This window comes from Atractosteus spatula, chromosome 11 (assembly GCF_055471065.1).
Source record: "Atractosteus spatula isolate fAtrSpa1 chromosome 11, fAtrSpa1.hap1, whole genome shotgun sequence".
Classification (NCBI taxonomy): Eukaryota; Metazoa; Chordata; class Actinopteri; order Semionotiformes; family Lepisosteidae; genus Atractosteus; species Atractosteus spatula.
The window spans coordinates 42,396,288-42,417,084 of NC_142716.1; the positions used below are offsets into that span (position 1 = coordinate 42,396,288).

The 20,797-nt window shown below is 39.0% G+C and overlaps 1 protein-coding gene across 1 annotated transcript in view; it reads left to right on the forward strand.

Moving 5' to 3' along the window:
* The first annotated feature begins 1,313 nt into the window (after positions 1-1,313).
* The window catches only part of ccdc57 (coiled-coil domain containing 57), a 31,936-nt gene continuing 12,452 nt past the window's right edge, over positions 1,314-20,797 (forward strand). Inside the window, exons 1-13 of the mRNA XM_088927071.1 lie at positions 1,314-1,437; positions 3,182-3,627; positions 5,125-5,233; positions 7,722-7,823; positions 8,071-8,228; positions 9,211-9,285; positions 9,968-10,168; positions 10,948-11,106; positions 11,309-11,471; positions 12,662-12,793; positions 19,048-19,258; positions 19,644-19,826; positions 20,405-20,505. Coding sequence (XP_088783197.1) covers positions 3,230-3,627; positions 5,125-5,233; positions 7,722-7,823; positions 8,071-8,228; positions 9,211-9,285; positions 9,968-10,168; positions 10,948-11,106; positions 11,309-11,471; positions 12,662-12,793; positions 19,048-19,258; positions 19,644-19,826; positions 20,405-20,505 — 1,992 coding nt within the window. The 5' untranslated portion in view covers positions 1,314-1,437; positions 3,182-3,229. The remainder of the gene's footprint in view (positions 1,438-3,181; positions 3,628-5,124; positions 5,234-7,721; positions 7,824-8,070; positions 8,229-9,210; positions 9,286-9,967; positions 10,169-10,947; positions 11,107-11,308; positions 11,472-12,661; positions 12,794-19,047; positions 19,259-19,643; positions 19,827-20,404; positions 20,506-20,797) is intronic.

Below are 20,797 nucleotides of genomic sequence, written 5' to 3' on the forward strand. Positions count from 1 at the left end.
GGGCTTGTGCTGATCAGCTGAGAAGTGGGAGTGGCGTGGAGATGGTGGACTCGTACAAGTACCTGGGAGTGCACATCGACAATAGACTGGAATGGTCTAAGAACATCGAGGCCATTTACAAGAAGGGTCAGAGCTGACTTTACTTCTTGAGGAGAATCAGGTCCTTCAATGTATGTAGTAAGATGCTACATATGTTCTATCAGTCGGTGGTGGCGAGTGCCATTTTCTACGTGGTGGTATGCTGGGGCTCTGGGATTAGAGCAGTGGATTCTAACAGGCTGAACAAGCTCATCAGAAGAGCAAGCTCTCATTGCGTCTGGCCTGTACCCCCTGGAGGTAGTGGCTGAGAGGAGAATGGTGTCCAAACTAGAGGCCATCATGGACAACGTCTCCCATCCCCTCTATGACATGCTTGTAGAAATGAAGAGCACGTTCAGCAATAGACTGATCCATCCACGGTGCGACAGGGAGCGCTACAGAAGGTTAATTCTTGCCTTCTGCCATAAGGCTGTACAACACATCCACCTTGCGTCTGGGCAGAGGCAACATTGACAGTGACCTGTTTCTGGACCGAACAGTAAACTGCTACATCTGTTCTTTTTCTTTTTCCCGTTTACAGATGTTTTTGTGCAATATATGCCAGGGACCTGTGCAATACATTTATATTTATATTTATATTGTGCAATACAACTTTTTTTGTGTACTGTTCTGTTCTGGTTTGTTCTTTGTGTGTTCTGGAGTGTGAGTAACTCTTCTTAGTGCACTTCTCACTGTACTGATTGTATTGTATGTATTGTATTATTATTATTGTATCATTCGTTACACTGTTGCTGTGTTGTCTGTGTGAAGCTGCTGTTGCACTGCAATTTTCCTCACGGGATCAATAAAGTATCTATCTATATCTAAATGATATGGATAGTCAAAGCAATTTGATTTGCATACTTCCCAGAATCTATAGCCATTTTTAAAAAACATACACTGTATTTCTTTTCTGCATTAGAACCTTTGCTATTGCAACTTTATTGTAAATGTAGAATTCAATAAATTGTACTAATTATCACTTATTATTTTTAATAGTATTATTTCTGATAATATCATATCTCTATCATTTCAATAGAGTATTTACTCAGTGTAGAAGTTAGTTTTCTTAAAATTAAAAATCTAGCTGAGCTCTACAACAACCTGTCTAAATATGATTCTTTAAATGTATTATTTTTAATAAAAATAATGTTTTTGTTTGTCCTCCTTTGCAAATAAAACATTTTTAAAAATGTCTGCTATAGTGTTCTGCACGGACTACTTTAACTGTTACTCTGGGGAGGACGGGTTTCCATAGGGACCGCATGTACGCGCATAGGGAGGCGGTTTCTTTGAACCCAATTCAGGAAGTAAATTTCAAGTAAAGCCAAATTTGTCCTGTTTTGCTTATTAAATAAGGTAAGTTTGTTTAATATTGTCTTTCGTTTGATTGTTTCAAAACCCATTTGATTTACAGCTTTTCTAGAAAGACGTAAACATAAACAGCGGTTCAACAAACACGAATAATTAAATTAAAATTAAAAAAAGAACTCTAAACCATTATCCGATTTTAACTCTTGAAGATTGTCTGTCTAATGTATTAATTTGATGTATTAAAAATCCATCAGTCACATGTGGTAGTTACATTACTGCAAGAGTCTACGTCGGAAGGAAAACAAGTGCAATAAAAGTAATTATTGCGTCATGTTGATTCTGTTCCAAAGATTTAAAATAAAACTTTAATATCATTTTTATTTTTAGTGTTTAAGATATATTGTTTGAGGAGGTGTGACAAACCCTTTTCTTCTAGTGTTCAAATTGTTAAAATGTTATGCACGAAAACGACCTTTATAAATACATTTCAACATTTCAGTGCTGTGTAAAATGCAGCATCATTCTCACAATTTATTGTGATTTCACTCAAATGGGTCACTTCGTCGGCTTCGTCTTTTCTTTGCATCATAATCATTTGGAGAGTGTGTTTTTTTTTCTCCAAAATACCACACATGATTCCACCACAAAATACCACGCTTTTTCTCGTAGAAACCCCCTTATATATCTAGAACTTGATGCTCATTTGTTCCAAGTATATTTTTTTTCAAAAATTAAAAGAATAGTATTTAATAACACTAGAACTACAGAATTCTGCATTGTGTGCACTCTGATCTTGTGCGTGATATTTCATGTTGGAGTGGCATGAATGGTTAGCAAAATCCTTTCAGTTCGAGGCTGAATCCTTCATGGTGTCTAATGAACACAGCTGCCACATTATAACAACAGTGGGTGAGACTGGTGACACTGGCTTTCATCTGCAGCAGACAGGATTATCAGTGAAAACACAGACTGTAGACGTTAGGTGAAGAGACAGCCTTTCTGTGCTGACTCACAGGACTCTGATCAGAGACCTTTATCTTTGGGAAATCACAACTCACTGCCTCCTGTCTGCTGAGGAGGAAGTTGGTTCGTGGTCACAAATGATCAGTGACTCGTATCCCCTTTCCTGTCAGTTAAGTACAGAATTTATTTGCTGTGTGGACAGAGGCCAGTCGGGCACCTTACAAACTGCCTGGCCACTGTGGACCGAAGTCAACGTATCACATAAATCTGTATTCTGTTACTGCCTGGGCAGTTCAAGAAGTGCCGATTGGTCTTTTCCACAGCACCACACCAGAATAGAAGCAGTAAAAGTTCAGAAGAGATATACTGCACTCAGTATGGCTTTAGCTTCTTCTTTTACCTTTTCCTTTGTGTTTAAGGATGCCAACAACAGCATCACAACAATTACTAATGCAATTACTAATTACTAATACATCTCAATTCTGTCACTGACAGCTTCCAGTAAATCCCACCTCTGAGTCATTACCTGTCTCTCCATTAATATTTCCAAGTGGCTGTGGTGTTGCAGGAAGTGTCTGGACAGGAGCCAAAGTTAGAGCAGATTTGACTTATGCTCCTGCCTGCAGTACCTGTGCAGTTTGCAAAATGAGTTTATTTTTTCTAACGTTGGCCCTGTTTGTCTTCCGTTCAATGCTGTCTGTTTATATAATTGTATATTTGAATACAAAAAATGTTGTGTTGAACATTTGAAGAGTAGCCACTACAGAGATTCGATTCGAAGAGTCACAGTAGGAATTTCCTGAAATCATGTGTTCTGTATTTCTAGGAATGTCCTCCGGATTTAATTGATCTTTCTTTGGGAGGTACTGCAGCCATGCTGGACGAGGGGGATCTGGATGCGCTCTTGGCCTCTAAGGAGAGGGAGTGGAAGGAGCTGCAGGCCAAGCGCGTTCAGCAGTTGGAGGAAGCACTGCGGGACACCAGAGCTCAGCTGACCACACAGGGGGAAGTGTTTCAGCGACTGAAGGAGGACTTTGAATTCAACCTGCGGGTCCTGGAGGAGAGAGACCGGGAGCTGGAGCGCTACGACGCCATGGCCGCCCGCCTGCACTCTGTGGAGAGCGCCAGGCAGGCCGAAACCAGCGAACTGCGAATTCAAATCGACAAGCTGCAGGAGGCCGTTTCTGCCGAGGCCAGAAAACGGGAGGAGCTGCAGAGACTGTACCAACAGAGAGTTGCTGAACAGCACCTCCAGCTGGAGACAGTACAGAGGTGATCCACTGTATTTCCTCTTGAGGCTTAGCTCTCGGCCTCATGCTTTGTGATTACTTAATTGAGAGTAGGTCTGTACAGTTAGAGCACAGCCCAAAAATGAATAGAGGCCCTAAGCTGTTTCTAAAGCTCTTGGGTTTAAAATGTATTTCAGTCCTCTCTGATCACTTGCATTCTTTAAGACTTATAATCAATTGCGTTCTTTATGAAGAATAAACATATCCATTACTGTTTGAAAAACCATACTGTTAATATGAAAATACACAACATTTATGGTGAATTAATGTTAAAATCAGAAAAGCCTGTAGCGCCAAATTATATAATAAAGTTGCTTGATTTTAACTTTTGTTCACCCAGTAGAAGAAACTCTTGGGGAGTGGGAATCTTAAAGACCAGGGCTTTTTAATTGGATTTGACAAATAAAGAAGTCAAAGAAAATGCATTTAAAAAAATTGTGTATCCATCAAAATAATGATCTAAATATAGCAGTCATATGAGATTTGTGAGGAACACTTGGACCAGACTGGACTTGGGGAATAATTTCAGCCTTTCTTTAGCATCACGATATGATAAATTTTTCACCACTCGATAGAATTTGAGTGATGCTTTCTATAAGAAATATGTTCCTGAGCTCTGGAGGCTATGAGCTAAAGTCAACAAATGAAATAAAGCCTGTCTTAACAAACATGATTACGAGGAAGTACAGCAAATAGATTTTACCAAGAGATGAAGAAATGCCATCCCACATTTAGAACTGTGATGAGTCATTATTTCCAATTACACATGGTTGTTTTAATGATTTTAAACGGCGTATCTTTTAAAAATAAAAATAGCACCTTATCATCCATTGTAAGCACTAATCTACTTTAAAAAACGTTACCCATTTTCATCTGGAGTTTGTAGATCAGATACTTAATGGAGAAACTGAATAATTAATGGTTTTATAGGAACTGTATATTATGTCTTTCCCTCAGTGGTTTTAAACTGATAATGGTTTTAGTAACATAAAAATGCCAGCTACTCAGTCACACTACCTGATGCCTGGTGAACAGTTCACCAGGAAAGGACCTGATCAAGCTTCTAGTGTTATGTATTGACCCACTGGGGTAAGAAAGGGAAAAGGTATCCTCTGTTGTGGTTGGGCTGGGATTACCTGGGTGCAGGTAATCCCAGTTTTCTGTGACTGTCTGGTTTTTCAGTATCATTTGATAAGGCCAGATGAGATTAGAGAACCCTAATCAACCTGCAGACGTTACTGCTCATATGCTGGTCAAGTGGACATTAACTGGCTGATTCCAACTACACTTCAGTTAGAACTTGTCCGTGTAAATACCAGTATAAATGGGGGGAAAATTCTACTGCATGTCTGCAAAATGTTGTAATTGAGCATGTTGTTGTGAATAGGTAAAAGAGAAACATCAGCTTCATGAAATAAACAGTTCCATTGCCAATAGGTTGACACCTGAATCATTTAATTTCTTTCTACCCGTGATTCAGCACGAAGGGCCATGAAATTGAGAGACATCGGGAGGAGTACGAAAGCCTGAAACGTGAGCTTGAGCGTAAGATTCAGGAAGTGGAAGGGGAGCTCGCTTTGCAGAAACAGGTACCTGCCAAGAATCTGAACTAGGAGCCCCACTAAGTGGTTCTTGCCAGAGCACTTCATGCTCTGGGCATATTTTAAAGTATTTACTACAAACGTATGGACTGTTAATTTGTAAACAGTTCTTTGCCAAGCAAACATTCAAAGCTTTTCCTAGGAGCCCTGAAACAGGAGCACTCAGTGATTTTTTTTTGTATCTTCCTACAATCCTTTGTTTTATTCTTAAGAAAAAAGGGAGTAAGCTTAAAAGAGATGGTGAATGTGGTCCAGCATAATGCTTTTTCAAAACAACCCCCTGAACTCTTCTTTCCCTAATGGCTTCATATCTTAGTCGTGTGACAGAACCAAAACCGTAACTGTTGGTATGTTCGACCTCTTGAGTATGAAAGACCTCTGCAGATTAGAAACCCATTACAAAGACACTTGAGCCATTTACTGTGGCAGCAGCACACAGAGAGATGCATGCAGAACTTGGTGCTAAAATGTAACTTGGCTTTAAAAGCCCAAAAAGCTATGCTCCTTTTAATACTGCCACATTAAGAGGTTTTAAGTAATATTGGTCTCTTATAGGTTATTTTTGTGGTTTGTTTGGATACAAAAGACTCGAAAAATAATTTATTTGAATTCCTAGGCTGTAACTGCTTTGATTTCTTAATGGGTGCAAAGCTGAAAGTGCTTAAATGCTTGCAAAGATGTAAGACCCAGTGACATTTTATGAAATCAATCAGCTCATGACTCCGGTTCAGCTGGCTGCAGTCCACTCCTAGCACTGTCACCTGTCCTGTCGAGGAAAGGTTTGACCTCTTTTCCCTCTCCTCTCTAAGGTTTTGTTTAGTAAGAAGAGAAGGCGCTTATACCTCAGGCCCTTAACTGAATTCAGATCTTGCTACTAAATTTAACGTGGGATGTCTGCAAAGGTCAGTAAGAGTGACATAGTTACAAATTGGGCAGAGGTTCTGGGTTGGTGGATGGTTACGGTGTTAGATGAGATCTGCTGCCAATAAAAATTATGGGATGTAAATAAATGAAAATAAGGCGCAGGTGGAAATCTGATCCTGAACCTCCAATACCGTGCTGGGTCTTCTGGACTGCCAGTTCACCTCCTAGCGCATAATTCCTCCACCTACAGTATTTGTGCCTCCCACTGAAAGAACTATCAATAAATGTGGCCTAGTAGATCAATACTTCATATATCTCAATTGTCTGTATTGAAATGAGTGATAATGTGAATGATACAATAATCCTAGGTATCCATAATGACTCTGATGCACAACAATATTAAAATGGATATACTGCTGATTCAAAGTTGTATGAAAGAGGCATGAGCTTGTGAAGTGTAGACAGAAGTGAGACCGTAGTATATTGATATATTAATCTTGCTCTATCTTGCTACTTATGCATGGAGTTGGTGTTATATATTTGTGTTTTGTGTTGGTAATACTTTCTCTTTAATTGGTAAAGTAATCCAAATAGTAGTAGACGAACATTAGGTTAGAAACAAATGGAAGCCATTCATGTATCTACAGTAGCTCATTTAGTACATTGTAGTTAATTAAGTCAAGGATCCAGCCACTTCTCAAGATAAGCCAAGGTAGTGTATCAGCTTGTACAAGATAGCTGGGAAGCTTGTTCCAGATTCCGATAACACTTTGCGCAAAACAGATATCTACTACCCTGGATTTTGAAAATACGTTCACTTAGTTTCCTGCCTTCTTGTTCACGTTTTAGTGCTAATTTGACTAATTCTAATCCGGCCCCTGATAAAAACAAATAGGAACAGTAGTATTGACAATAATCCTTATTTAAACCAGATATGTCAGTTCAAAATAAATTTACATCAATGCAGTAAACATATTAAATCCATTAGTATATAAAATTAAAGCTCATATATTTTTTTTATTGAAAATCACTTTTCTAGAAAATTCTAAATTGTTGTTTTTAAAAACATTTTTTCCAGTTGATAGTACAAGTCAATATAGTAGATTCGAATTTTAAAGAGTTATAAACTGCCATACAAGTTTAGCCATATGTGCTTCACTTCAGCTCACACCACAGGCATAATCTGTTTGTTATCTGATTACATTAATAAGGAGGTGTATCACTATCTCAGCAATTCCAAGTCTGCTTTTCTTGGCTGTTGCTTCCCTGTTCCCAAGTCAGCCTTTGGTAGGTTGTGTCTTTGTTATAACTTGCAAAGGAATTGCAAATCGGATACAGATAACAATAAAGTGCTATGATCTGTTTTTTCTCCATTGTAAAATCAGTGTATAATCGGATTTGTAATGCTTTGGCATCAATTTATCTACTTATTTTGCAGGGACCTCTAGTTTTTATCTTGAACATAACAAGCTACATGAGCAATGACTTTCTTTTTTACAGAATACAGAGATTTTTTGAAAATTCAGTTTTGCACCCCAATAAACATCAACCTAATGTCGCCGGTAGCATTTTAGTAGGACTGCATAAGTGTCCCATATTTATTCCTTGTCAGGAGCTGATGGTGGAGTTTGACAGTGAAATGAAACGCAGGGAACATGAATTCATTCTGAGGATGGATGAGATGAGCAACGTTGTTCTGTCTCATGAACTCAAGGTAAGGTCTGTGAAACATCGTTAACTTTTTTTTCATATATTTTTCATAAGTTATAAAACAGCTAACTTCAAACTTTCAAGTTCACAAGATTACAGGTGATGGTTTGTAGTACACCTTTAATGGTGTTATGTACTTTGTCATGTATGTAAAGTTTTCATAATTAGTGGTTTTATGAATAGAGTAAAGCATGCTGCCTGACATACCGCTATCCACTGCTCTGTCTTTACTGTTTTACTGCAATGCACAGGTTAAATTACTGACCAAGGAACTGGAGGTGCACACCAAGGCCCACAGCGAGGCAGTGGAGGCTCTCCAAGCTTCAGAGGAGCTCTATCGGGATGCACAGAAAGAGATCAAGCGCAGAGAGTGGGACATCAAAGACATCTCTGCTGTAAAGGATGCTCGGTAACATCCATCTTAACAATATCTGAACAATATTTACATCACCTTGTTGCAAAATGCAGAGTATGCTGTGGTTTTCAAGAACATTTGACATGCAGTGTGGCTTTGCAGCTTGAAGATGCATAAACATCAGTGCCATTTTTATTGTTTTTATTTTTTCTTACTCTCTTATCACATACTTTTTGTGAATCATGTCTGTAGTATCTACAAAATGTGCTCAAGCTTTTATCACTGTAGTATCATAACTACAGCTTTAATGGTACAGCATGGAGCATAGGAAAAGTATCATTTAGATACTTTTTCTCTTCCTGAAACATTCCAGCGAGACCTATTCAGTTGTTTTTTAATTAACTAGGAAGCCTTTATCATTTTCACTTCATGTTTATTTAATTTTAAAGCTTTTCTTAGCTGTGTGAAAAATTGGTATTGCTTCAACATTTTAAAATATAGATAACCTTTTTAGTAATGCATGAAAATGATACCAGTGTCAAACACTGTGGCAGCCCATTTCTCACCGTTCCTAATAGCACTGCTCAAGCAGGTTTCCATCAGAGGAGCTGAGCTCTGGGGGAATTCTCCAGTCCAGATCATTCCTGGGAAATTGTTCCCATTGACAGTTCAGACTGTGATGGGAAGAAAAGTGTGTCCCTCTGGGCTTGCAGCCTCATCGAAGGAGGAATTTTCATCTACAGATGATAGATTATTCTGTTCCAACACATTTTCAAATTTTTCATTTTTGGCACTACTTAGATTTAATAGCTGTGTATACTTAAATGTTGAGACATGCGTGAAATGGAATAAAGAAAGCAACAAGGTTGACTCAAATGTTTGTTTGCCTTTTAGTCTTTTACACTTGTATGTGTTGAAATATGCTGTGAGTGTGTAGAGAATTGTTTCTATTCTTTGTAAAGCGACAAACCTCAAATTTTCCATCTTTTTGGAGCCTCTGTTAGAAATTAACTGTACATCATTATTTATTTTTAAGACTGAAGGAGCTTGAGGATAAACTAAGTGTAATGGAAATGAACCGGAAAAAAGAAGAAGAAATATTCAACAGAAAGTAAGTCTCAGTGTCCTAAGCACTCTTTTGTTCATACCAATACATGTACACTGCCATCTAAAACCCAAAATGAAAAATAATTCTTAATATATGCATTTTCATCAAACAGTATCCTATGTAAATTGTCACTGATCTAAATGAGAGTTTGAAAGATTCAGAACTGGTATGAACAAACCTCATTGAAGGCTTTCATTACGGTGTTTTTTTACCACTAAAAAGCAATTTAAAAATCAATATCTGTATAAATAACTAGTGAGTTAATTACAAGTGTTTGTAAAATTAGAACAGTTCACCAAATACGTTTTACTTTTAGGAGGGATACCAGATTATCCGCCCAAGCCTATCCCAGCAAACAATGGGCTCAATGGGATATACACTCACACAAGGGCCCATTTTCCCCAGAGGCCAACTAACTTACCAGTAGGTTTTTGGACTGTGGGAGGAAACTGGAGTACCCAGAGGAAACCCACACAAACATGGGGTGGACATATAAACAACACGCAGATAACACTCCAGGTCCGGAATTGAACTCTGGGTTCAATGGGCTGCCCGACACCAGACCATATGTTAATATAACAACAGTTAACAATATATCACCACTGTGAGGCCAGCAATCATAGGAAGCTGCCGTGTTGCTAGTGCCCGCAGAAAGGAATTGACAAGAATTAGCGGTGTGCCGCAGACACGAGGAGCTGGATCGCTGTGCGAGGGAGAGGGAGGCAGCCCTGGTGGCGGTGCGGGAGACCCATGCTGAGCAGCTCCGAGACATGGGGAACAAGAACCGGGAGCTGCAGACCGACCTGGACACCCTGCTCATGGAGAAACGCAGGCTGGAGTGGAGCCATGCTGATGCATTGAGGGAGAAAGAAGACCAGATCGAGAAGTAAGACCAAATCTGTCTGACTCTCAGCTGAGTTTTGTTTGATCTGAGCTCTCAGCTGCACAGAGATTTTGGATAATCAAATTATTGAATTACGTGATTGTAATATTGTACTTTTAATTAAGTCAATTTTATGAGTAATCAACTATTAGCCCTTAGGAATAAAGTCCTGCATATGTCTAAATAAGAAAATAATTAGTCTAATTGCATAATTGAATGCTCAGGTTGGAGCAAAAATCAGACAACTTGAAACCTTCATGAAACTGAGTTTGAGACTCCCGCTGTACCTACATCAGGTGGTCAGACCTCCTTGGTTCCTGTCTAAACCTGCTTAAACACTGAGCTTTACTCTGCTAAACAGTTCATTAAATAGTTCTGGAAAAATCCTTTAAGGAATCCAAACATCCCTTTATAGCAACTGGACAGGGCAACTGTTTATTCTGGAACCGTAGAAAGTTGCTGGATCAAGTTCTGTGTTGTCTTTTGTCTCATGCAAGGTAGCTACAAACTTACACATTATGTGAATGAGTTTGACTGTTCTCTTCTGTGGGACTCCACATAATTTGTGTAAAGATGTCTAGGGATATGAGTTGGTTATATGGATTTCACATCCTTACAGAGAAATCATTATCTTTTTGTAGCTCTTGAGATGCTTGAGGACTTGTGCACAGTTAAATTGCCTTTAACTCTGGGGAGCATGTGCTACAGTGGTAAATATTTAGCAAGTAAAACCCATTTCAAAAGAAAAACCAAGAACTCTCGTATGACATGCCTTTCATCAGACTTCGGGGGGAGCTGGAAACAACACGAGCTGGATGGGACGCCTATATTGCCCAAGTCTCCAAGGAAACCGTATCTAAGGACATGGAGCTCCAGGCCCTGGGAGAAAGGGAGTCCAAGCTGAAAACAGAATTGCAGCGATACAAGGAGGATGTGGAGAGGTGAGGAGCCTGTCTCATTCAGTGTGTTAAAAAAAATCCTGCAAGCATCCCTCAAGCAAAAACCTGGTACAGGAGCAACCTTGCACCAGTGGCTTTAAATTCGTGTGTCTGAGTCTCTGACATTGAAGTTCGTCAACCGTGTCCTAATACAGCATGTTGCTATGTGAGAGGATGAGAAGGCTGTGGCGTCTCCCTGCACCAGGTACAAGCAGCAGGTGTCCCGCGGGGTGGAGCGGGAACGTGGCCTGGAGCAGGCCCGGGTCCAGGCTGAGCTGGACTGGCAGAGGCGCTGTGAAGATGCAGAGCAGGTGCAGTACGCAAAAAATGAAGAGCTGATTCAGGGACTAACTCAAGCCAGGGACCAGGTGGGCATTAGAAATATATTTTGTGATTGTCGTATTTTCTCTCTTGGTTGAAACCTAAAGCTTGGAACACTGTAGATTGCAGATGCCTTTCACAAGAACAGAGAGTATTCACCATGGTATCATAGCAAGATCCTGTACTGTATTCCAGCAGACTCGCGTTTTACGCGGTAGTTAGGTTCCTGACATAGCACGTATGTATGCAAAATTGTGTATAATCAGATCACCCTCCTTAGACTCTCCTAGTCCCCTCCCTTAAACAAGTAAAATCAGTCTTAAGTGTGTTAGCATGTGCATTGATGTAGTTTAAAGTACTGTATTATGAAACCAGTAATACAGCAAACACAGTACTGTATAGTATGCAGAATAGATCAAATATTAATAAAATGCAGGGAACAATCAGAATAATCTCCTAATGATGATAGTGATGATGACTATGAAAGGATTGGCAGACCATGACAATGAAAATGCAACCAAAATCTCAATTTTGAACTCCAAATCAGGCACTTTTCTAGACTTTCCCCTTCTTACTTTTTTCTTCCCTTTTCATACTTGATTTCAGTTTACAAGCCATATTGAGTGTGATACCACACGATAAAGAAAGCACTGGTGTGCTATAGACCACGTAACAAGTCCCCAAAGAGTAGCTCAGGTGCATGCGGTGCGAGATTTGAATTTGTTAAACCTCCAACATTATTTGGATTTTTCATTTTATTTTATAGACCATTTATACACAAATTCGCAAAAAATATTTTGAGTAAAATGTGAGTCTATCTATATTGCCTCCTAAAAGCCCCTGTTGGTATAATCTTTTTCAGCAGTCATAAGTATTCTGTAGTGGTACACTGTGCTGCCGAATGACTGCTGCACTAACCCAAGGGTTAGGTACTGTACTTTAGTTTATTATTGTTATTGTGAAGGGTTTTGAGTGCCACATTTTTACCTGCATAAAACTGTGGACTTGCCAGCTATGTCCACAATCATCTGAGCACTCAATTTTAAAAAAGATTTTTATGTTCTATAATTACATAATATTGCAAAGAAAGACCAAACACCTAGAACATTTGGATTAACCAATAATTTTGCAAGTGGAGTTGATTTGGCGAACATGCATTTCAATCTCTAGATGAATAAGACCTTACAAAACCAGCTTAATATCTGAAAGCTCCGAGTCGGGTGTTGTTGCATTTCAGGTAACAGCTGAGCTGCGTGAGAAGGAGCGTGAGCTGCAGGATATGAGTGCGTTTCTGCGCAGTGTGTCTCTGGAGAGAGACCAAGCATTGGCTGCCCTGAGCAAGAATGGGCTTCCCAGCAGAGAGAAACAGGTGGGCGATACCCTTCCTGACTATTCAAGACCTGCTGCAGCCTTGTGGGGCTGACTTCGACATAGGCAAACGTATGTGTAAAACATTAAACGTGCATGAAATGGAATTGACCAAAAAGAAAAATGCAATACCTGTAAAATTCAAGGGCTGATACTGATGGTTGCACAAAAGCCTAACATTAATATCTGTGTGCAGATTTGGTGCGGGGAAACTGGGTAATATTTGGGTGGTGCTTGTTTTAATATCCCAGAGTATGTATGTGAGCTTGGGCTGATAAATTCATAGAACAATGGGGACAGCTTCATGATGATGGCATTGTATACACCATCATTATTGATTAAATCATCATTTATAAACAAGCTTTAATCATCATGCATTTCTCCAGAATCTGAAGGCTTACTTTGGAGGTACTATGGTTTACAGATGATGACAGCCTGAAGGAATCCACTGATCTAATTTATTGCATCTTGCCTGTTTTTTAATTTACTGTTATAATGAGTCAAGGAGGACGTTAGTTCACTGTCAGATGATCTGAAATAAACTGGAAAGTACAAGAAGATCCATCCTTGTCTCGGTTTAATCATATACTGTACATCAGGAGTGGCCTGAGTCAGTTGTGGGTATGGAAGGTGATAGCATTTTTTCCTTCATATAGAATTTAATGTTATAATGTTGTCCTTTTCATCATACAGTATGTAGTTAATTTCTATTTGATATCCTTAGAAACTTTTCAATCCTACAAAGTTAACCCCTGTTTGATGGGCATGGAAATTTTGTCATTATAAATCATAGATGGTAGTCCCCGCGAATAATTGAATATGAGCTTTTTCGGGTTGCTATATCAAAATCTTCGGGTAGTTATATCAAAATCTTAATGTTTCTTGACAAACATACAAGATGAGTCAGCTAAAGTGAAACAATTAATGAAATTGTAAATAATGAATAAAAATAATGAATAAATTAAATATTCAGAAAAGGTTCCCACTCTTTTTATCGTCCAGTCTTACTTTTCTCTGCTCTGCTAGTGGTTTAATTAAAGATCCTGTTTTGGGACATGTCGTTTATACAGCAGGCTAGGCGTTGAAACTACTAGCCGCTTTAGTTGAGTTTAGATTGAAATTGCATAGTTGTTGGGTTTGGGCTGCTTCCTTATCGTAGGTCTGAGTTCAGTAATTACAGTGCCTTGCGAAAGTATTCGGCCCCCTTGAACTTTTCAACCTTTTGCCACATTTCAGGCTTCAAACATAAAGATATAAATTTTTTATTTTATGTGAAGAATCACCAACAAGTGGGACACAATTGTGAAGTGGAACGAAATCTACTGGATTTTTGAAACTTTTTTAACTAATAAAAAAATGAAAAGTGGGGCGTGCAAAATTATTCGGCCCCTTTACTTTCAGTGCAGCAAACTCACTCCAGAAGTTCAGCGAGGATCTCTGAATGATCCAATGTTGTCCTAAATGACTGATGGTGATAAATAGAATCCACCTGTGTGTAATCAAGTCTCTGTATAAATGCACCTGCTCTGTGATAGTCTCAAGGTTCTGTTGAAAGCGCAGAGAGCATCATGAAGACCAAGGAACACACCAGGCAGGTCCGTAATACTGTTGTGGAGAAGTTTAAAGCTGGATTTGGATACAAAAAGATTTCCCAAGCTTCAAACATCCCAAGGAGCACTGTGCAAGCGATCATCTTGAAATGGAAGGAGTATCAGACCACTGCAAATCTACCAAGACCTGGCCGTCCCTCTAAACTTTCAGCTCAGACAAGGAGAAGACTGATCAGAGATGCAGCCAAGAGGCCCATGATCACTCTGGATGAACTGCAGAGAACTACAGCTGAGGTGGGAGAGTCTGTCCATAGGACAACAATCAGTCTTACACTGCACAAATCTGGCCTTTATGGAAGAGTGGCAAGAAGAAAGCCATTTCTCAAAGATATCCATAAAAAGTCTCGTCTAAAGTTTGCCACAAGCCACCTGGGAGACACCCCAAACATGTGGAAGAAGGTGCTCTGGTCAGATGAAACCAAAATCGAACTTTTTGGCCACAATGCAAAACGATATGTTTGGCATAAAAGCAACACAGCTCATCACCCTCAACACACCATCCCCACTGTCAAACATGGTGGTGGCAGCATCATGGTTTGGGCCTGCTTTTCTTCAGCAGGGACAGGGAAGATGGTTAAAATTGAGGGGAAGATGGATGCAGCCAAATACAGGACCATTCTGGATGAAAACCTGTTGGAGTCTGCAAAAGACCTGAAACTGGGACGGAGATTTATCTTCCAACAAGACAATGATCCCAAACATACAGCAAAATCTACAAAGGAATGGTTCACAAATAAACGTATCCAGGTGTTTGAATGGCCAAGTCAAAGTCCAGACCTGAATCCAATCGAGAATCTGTGGAAAGAGCTGAAAACTGCTGTTCACAAATGCTCTCCATCCAACCTCACTGAGCTCGAGCTGTTTTGCAAGGAAGAATGGGCAAGAATTTCAGTCTCTCGATGTGCAAAACTGATAGAGACATACCCCAAGCGACTTGCAGCTGTAATCGCAGCAAAAGGTGGCTCTACAAAGTATTAACGCAAGGGGGCCGAATAATTTTGCACGCCCCACTTTTCATTTTTTTATTAGTTAAAAAAGTTTCAAAAATCCAATAGATTTCGTTCCACTTCACAATTGTGTCCCACTTGTTGGTGATTCTTCACATAAAATAAAAAATTTATATCTTTATGTTTGAAGCCTGAAATGTGGCAAAAGGTTGAAAAGTTCAAGGGGGCTCAATACTTTCGCAAGGCACTGTAAAAGGCACAGGGATCCTTGCTGAAGTCTGGTACTAAGACAACATTTTAATGATTGTCGTTTTGATTATTTTTTTTATTCTGAGCACACTGTCGGACATCTACTTTAAAAAACAGCAAGTAGAAAGGAATTGGAAGCATTTTCTGTGTGTAAAAAAATGCATTCTCTTCAGAGGCATTGGAGGAAACTCTCAATGCAAGGTTCACAAACAGATATGTCTTGCCAGTGTGGGTCTCCAGGGAGACAGTATACTTGTTTCTGTTTGTTTTTTCCTTCATTTGATTTAGTTCAACTGGCAGTTTTTGTTTTGTCCTTTCAGGGACTCTTGAGTCTGTGAACCATGCATAAATTGCATAAATCTACTGAATATGGAAGGTCATATTATTTTTGTAAAGAATGCATTACATGCAAGCACATTTATATTTGTTCTGCACAGCTTTGTAGCTGCATTTATTGGCCTATTCCTCTCTTATATTTTTGCCTGCTGTTTCATAAGCTGTTGTACAAATAAAGAGCAAAGTTTTAAGCTGGATCATGAGCTAATAGGCTCAATGCAGCATGGCAGCAGTTGCATCTCCTTACTAGGCAAAGGTCTTCATTTCAGTTCCTGTACGTGGTAATAAAGATTTGTGGTTAAATGACAAATATGTCGGGTATTTTTAATGGAAATTAGTGTTTTACATTATTTCTCCACTTTTTCTTTGATTTTAGGTATTGTATGAGTTTCAGGGTTAGATAAACACATCTCTAATTGTATCCCATCAATCCATTTTCTGACTGCTTCTTCCAATTCGGGGTCATGGAAGAGCCAGACCCTATTCTGGCAAACAACGGGCTCAAGGCAAAGTACACCCTGGATGGGATGCAGTCGCAGAGCTGATGTTTAATTGTATTTTGAAATGTAATTGTTCTGCTTATATTAATCATTACATTGTCACTCACACACCACTTATCGGGCTGTATGATATATATATTTATATAATAAGTATCAGAACACAACAGTGAAGTCAGTACAGCTATACGTGGTTTCATACTGTTGTTGAGCTGCTTTAAGCTGAACATTGTTTTTTTTCCTGATGGTCTGCGATGTGCAATAGAGGAAGTGTGCAAGAGCAGGTTGGATTATGTGCAACACAATGTGAAAAACCGTCTAGGCTAACCCAGGTGAAACCGTACTGATTGTGAAATCTTTGACCTTGTATGGTTTTTATTTTAGCAAGACTGTGACATTGGTGGCTTGGCATTGCTTCAGGCTCTCTGCTTAGAAACTGACTGGAAATAGAAACTGTGGCTTCGGGCCAGAAGGGCAGAGCAGGTCAATACCAGTGAAGTGTTTGTATTCTTTACAGCACATCACGACACCCCAGGTTTTTGTTTCAATGTGAAAGTTAGTGTGTAGAGAAGACATGAATACTTTCCTTTCTGAAACCTGTCCACAGATTTCATTTCTTGGCCTTGACAAGACACTTGAAGTATTACTGATTTATTATTAGTAGTAATTAAATTATTCATTTTAAAACATACTTCTGTGGTCTGATTGTTGTATGCTCTGTTGCATGTATGGTTTGCATACCATTATTTTTGTATCGTAGTGATACCTGCAGGGTATGCATCATCATCTTTTTATTGTCATTGGTTCAATAGCTTTTTATTGGGTTTTTTTCTGCTGTGAAGCTTGGCTGAAAAAAACCCAATTTGATTTGATTGGGCTTACAAAAATCAGTTCCATACGATGCTTTAGGAATTTAATGGCAAAATAGCCAAAAAAAGTATTGACCTGATCAGGTCTGTGGAACACAATAGCAATTGTCTTATAATAGATTTGTAAATATGGTTCTGTAGTTTTAACTTAAATTAACCTGTAACTGACTCGATAGCATGCTGCCTACCATTCTCCTCATATAAAGCTGCTGAAAACTATAGCCCAACCATAGATGAAACAGATTCTGGGTACCGGCTTTTTTAAAATTAAATAACACCAAACCTGGGGTTCCATCTGTGTGGAGTTTGTGTGTTCTCCCTGTGTTTGCATGGGTTTGCCCCTGATGCTCAGTTGCCTCCCACAGTCCAAAGACATGCTGGTATGTCAATTGGCTTCTGGAAAACCTGCCCCTGGTGTGAGTGTGCATGTCTATGTCTGTGTGTGCCCTCTGATGAACTGGCCAATCCAGGGTGTATCCCACCTTGATCCTGTTGCTTGCTGGAATAGATTCTGGCTCCCCTCGAATCTAAAACTGGATTGAGCAGTTAGAGAACGGATGAATCTCTAAAAATAAAAACACCTTGCAACCTAACCTTCTGATTAGCTGACAATAAGCTGCTTCATGCTGCCATCTGATGACTGACTTTTGTAAGTGCATCCATTAAAAAAACAAGATCTTGAAGGACAAATGTGTAGGTCACATCAAAATGAATCAAATGCTTTATGATGTGTAATGAAATTGAAACGGAGGTAAAAAAAGATTCTAAAATGGATTTGAGAGGTAAAAGGTTAGTTCATGCAGGCCAAAAATCTAACCAATCTACATATAAATGTACCCATTCTCCTGCCTTTGGTGCATAATGTTGTTCTAATGAATAAATTAGTAGCGTTGTACTGTACATCTTCATTCTGCAGACTGGGGCAAGAAGGCTATTTATTATACACTTATGTTGTCTCAGATAAATGTGTCAATCATAATCATAGTAGATCTCTATTTAATCAATGTACAGATAGAGAGATGGAGAAACAAAAGACTAGACTGATGGGAAGATTATTGCAGTCGTCTTGCATGACCTATTATTGCAGTAAAATATGTTCCCCCAACAGGCAATCTAGAATTTTCAGAATTGTAAAATTATTTGTATGAAAACTAAATTGTTTTATTAAAATGATCAAAAGATGCACAGTGAGGATACCAAGTAGTTGTTTCGTAAAAATATTTTTAAATATAACATTTTTTTAATATAACGATATGCAGTTTACAAATCAAACGCCAAGGCAGGATGTGACTACAGTATAAGATTTGAAATTGATGGTAATTGTGAATTTTTTTTGTTTTATAAATATAAATCTATACTATCTATAAATGCGGTTTGTTCCCAAAGTTCAGCAACCCATTTGTGCTTCAACAGTATTACTACAACTAATATATATAGAAATGTGGACTAGTGAAAAAAATGTGGATTGTGAGAATACAAACATAAACTTTCTCTGTTAAACATCCAGCATTGTTTATGCTTTGAAAACCATGGAATATTTTTTCGTGCAGCATTTCTTTAATGATCAGTTTAGCCATGTTAAAGCACAGCATTGGAATTAAAGGTTGCTTCCTTGGAAGGTACAGTAGAATGTGATACAAAGCAGTCTACTGTAATGCTATGAGAGAAATTCAAAGGCAGCATGTCTGGCCTTGTACGAAAGCTGCTGTCCTTCTCATGATTGATGGCACCTGTTCTTTCTCTGCAGCTGCAGGCGGGAGAAGGCAGCAGCTTCCCCTCGGATGAGATCCGCCGGCTGCAGCAGCAGAACGCCAGCCTGCGTGACATCATTGCGGAGATGAGGAAGGACATGGAGGCCCTGAGTGAGCAGATACCTGTCCACCCTGCTGGTCCCAAGACCCCACGTGGCACTGAGCCTGTGAAGAGCCCAGCCGGTCCAGGGAGTCAGTTTATTCCGGGTACAGAGAAAAGCATACCCATTTCAGCAAGTGTAATGCTTCTTTAACCTTTTTCTTATTCACTGATTGCATTTTAGAAAAATCTTTAACAAAGTAAATCATTAAAAGCTGGTTTTCAATCATTTATAAGTGAAGAACATGACACTCTTTTTTTCTTGTGATTCAACATTCAGCTAGTCTAAACAGAATCGTTAAAACTTTTGAGCTTCTCTATTCTTCATATGACAGATGCACAGTGGAGGCTAAAGACACTGCCTTACAATACAAGATATAAGACATAGCTTCACCGCACATGGACCACTGATTACAGCCCTATTCTGCTCATGTCACCCGTCATACTATATAATTGTACTGTAATGAGCCAGAGCTGGTGTTTGTGCCACAGAGTACACCAAGTCACTGGAGGAGGAGGTAAAGGAGCTGAAGAAAAAATACAGGAGTTTGGAAGAACAGCTGGAGGAGGCACAGAGGGCTCCCAGTCAGCCCCCAGCCCCTGGCCTGGCATTTCCAGTGAGTGCTGATAATGCCTATCTCCAAAACCACATCCGCACTCTCAATGAAATAATAGGTAAGAGCCTCAGCTGCAGACCTTTCTAATAGCTAATTTAACCTTTAAAAAAATAATATTTCAGAAGCATCTGATAATGCATTAACACTATAAGAAATTGAAAAATCATATGATCTCAGTAAAAATGTGTATAAAGATGTGCCCATATATTTTAGGCAATGAAGTTGCTAAGATTTACTAATAGGTCAATAAAAAATACAATAAATTCTTTAGCACTTACTGTAAGAGTGAATAATTCAAATTCAGTATTCTTAAATGTTGTGTTGTCAGGTCTGGATTTAGAATGTGATATATTCAGAATGGGCAGAATTAAATGGGCGACTTTTATTTTTTAAATTATTCCTCTGTTTTGAAATATAGTTTGGGTCTGTATAGCTGCTCAGTAAGAGCTCTGAAGCAAACGTTTATTTTTTTGTTTGTTTTATAAGTGGGAATTAAATTTGCCAAGCAGTGGCAATAGCATGTATAATACTAACAGTACGTTAGTCATCTCTAAAGAATGTTTCGTTGCCCTTCTGCTAATGGATCTCATTAGGGATGAATCATCTAATATTATGTTTTACTGCCCTGTGTGTCAGGGGGTCTCCGAGCAGAGAAAGTGTCCAGGTCTGCAGCTCTGAAGAAGCACGAGGTGAGGGTAGCCCACCTGGAGTCTGCCATTTCTCAGCTCACACAGCAGGTACCTGTGTGTTAACTATGCACAGCTTTTCTCAATTCTTCTGCTGCTATCCACACAATCTGTATATAGTATAGTAGAAGACAGTTATCTTTTATTAGAAACCCAATCTTGTATCCTCAAATATTTTATTATATTTAGAGTCGCAAAATGATTTTTTTTAACCCACCTCCACCCCCCCCATCTTTGGAGGACTTCTTTATTTTTTATTTTTCACTCTCTCATTTTTGTTCTTATTAGACAATAACAATAAAAAAAATAATTAAAGCAAAACTTCCTACTAATATTCTGGACA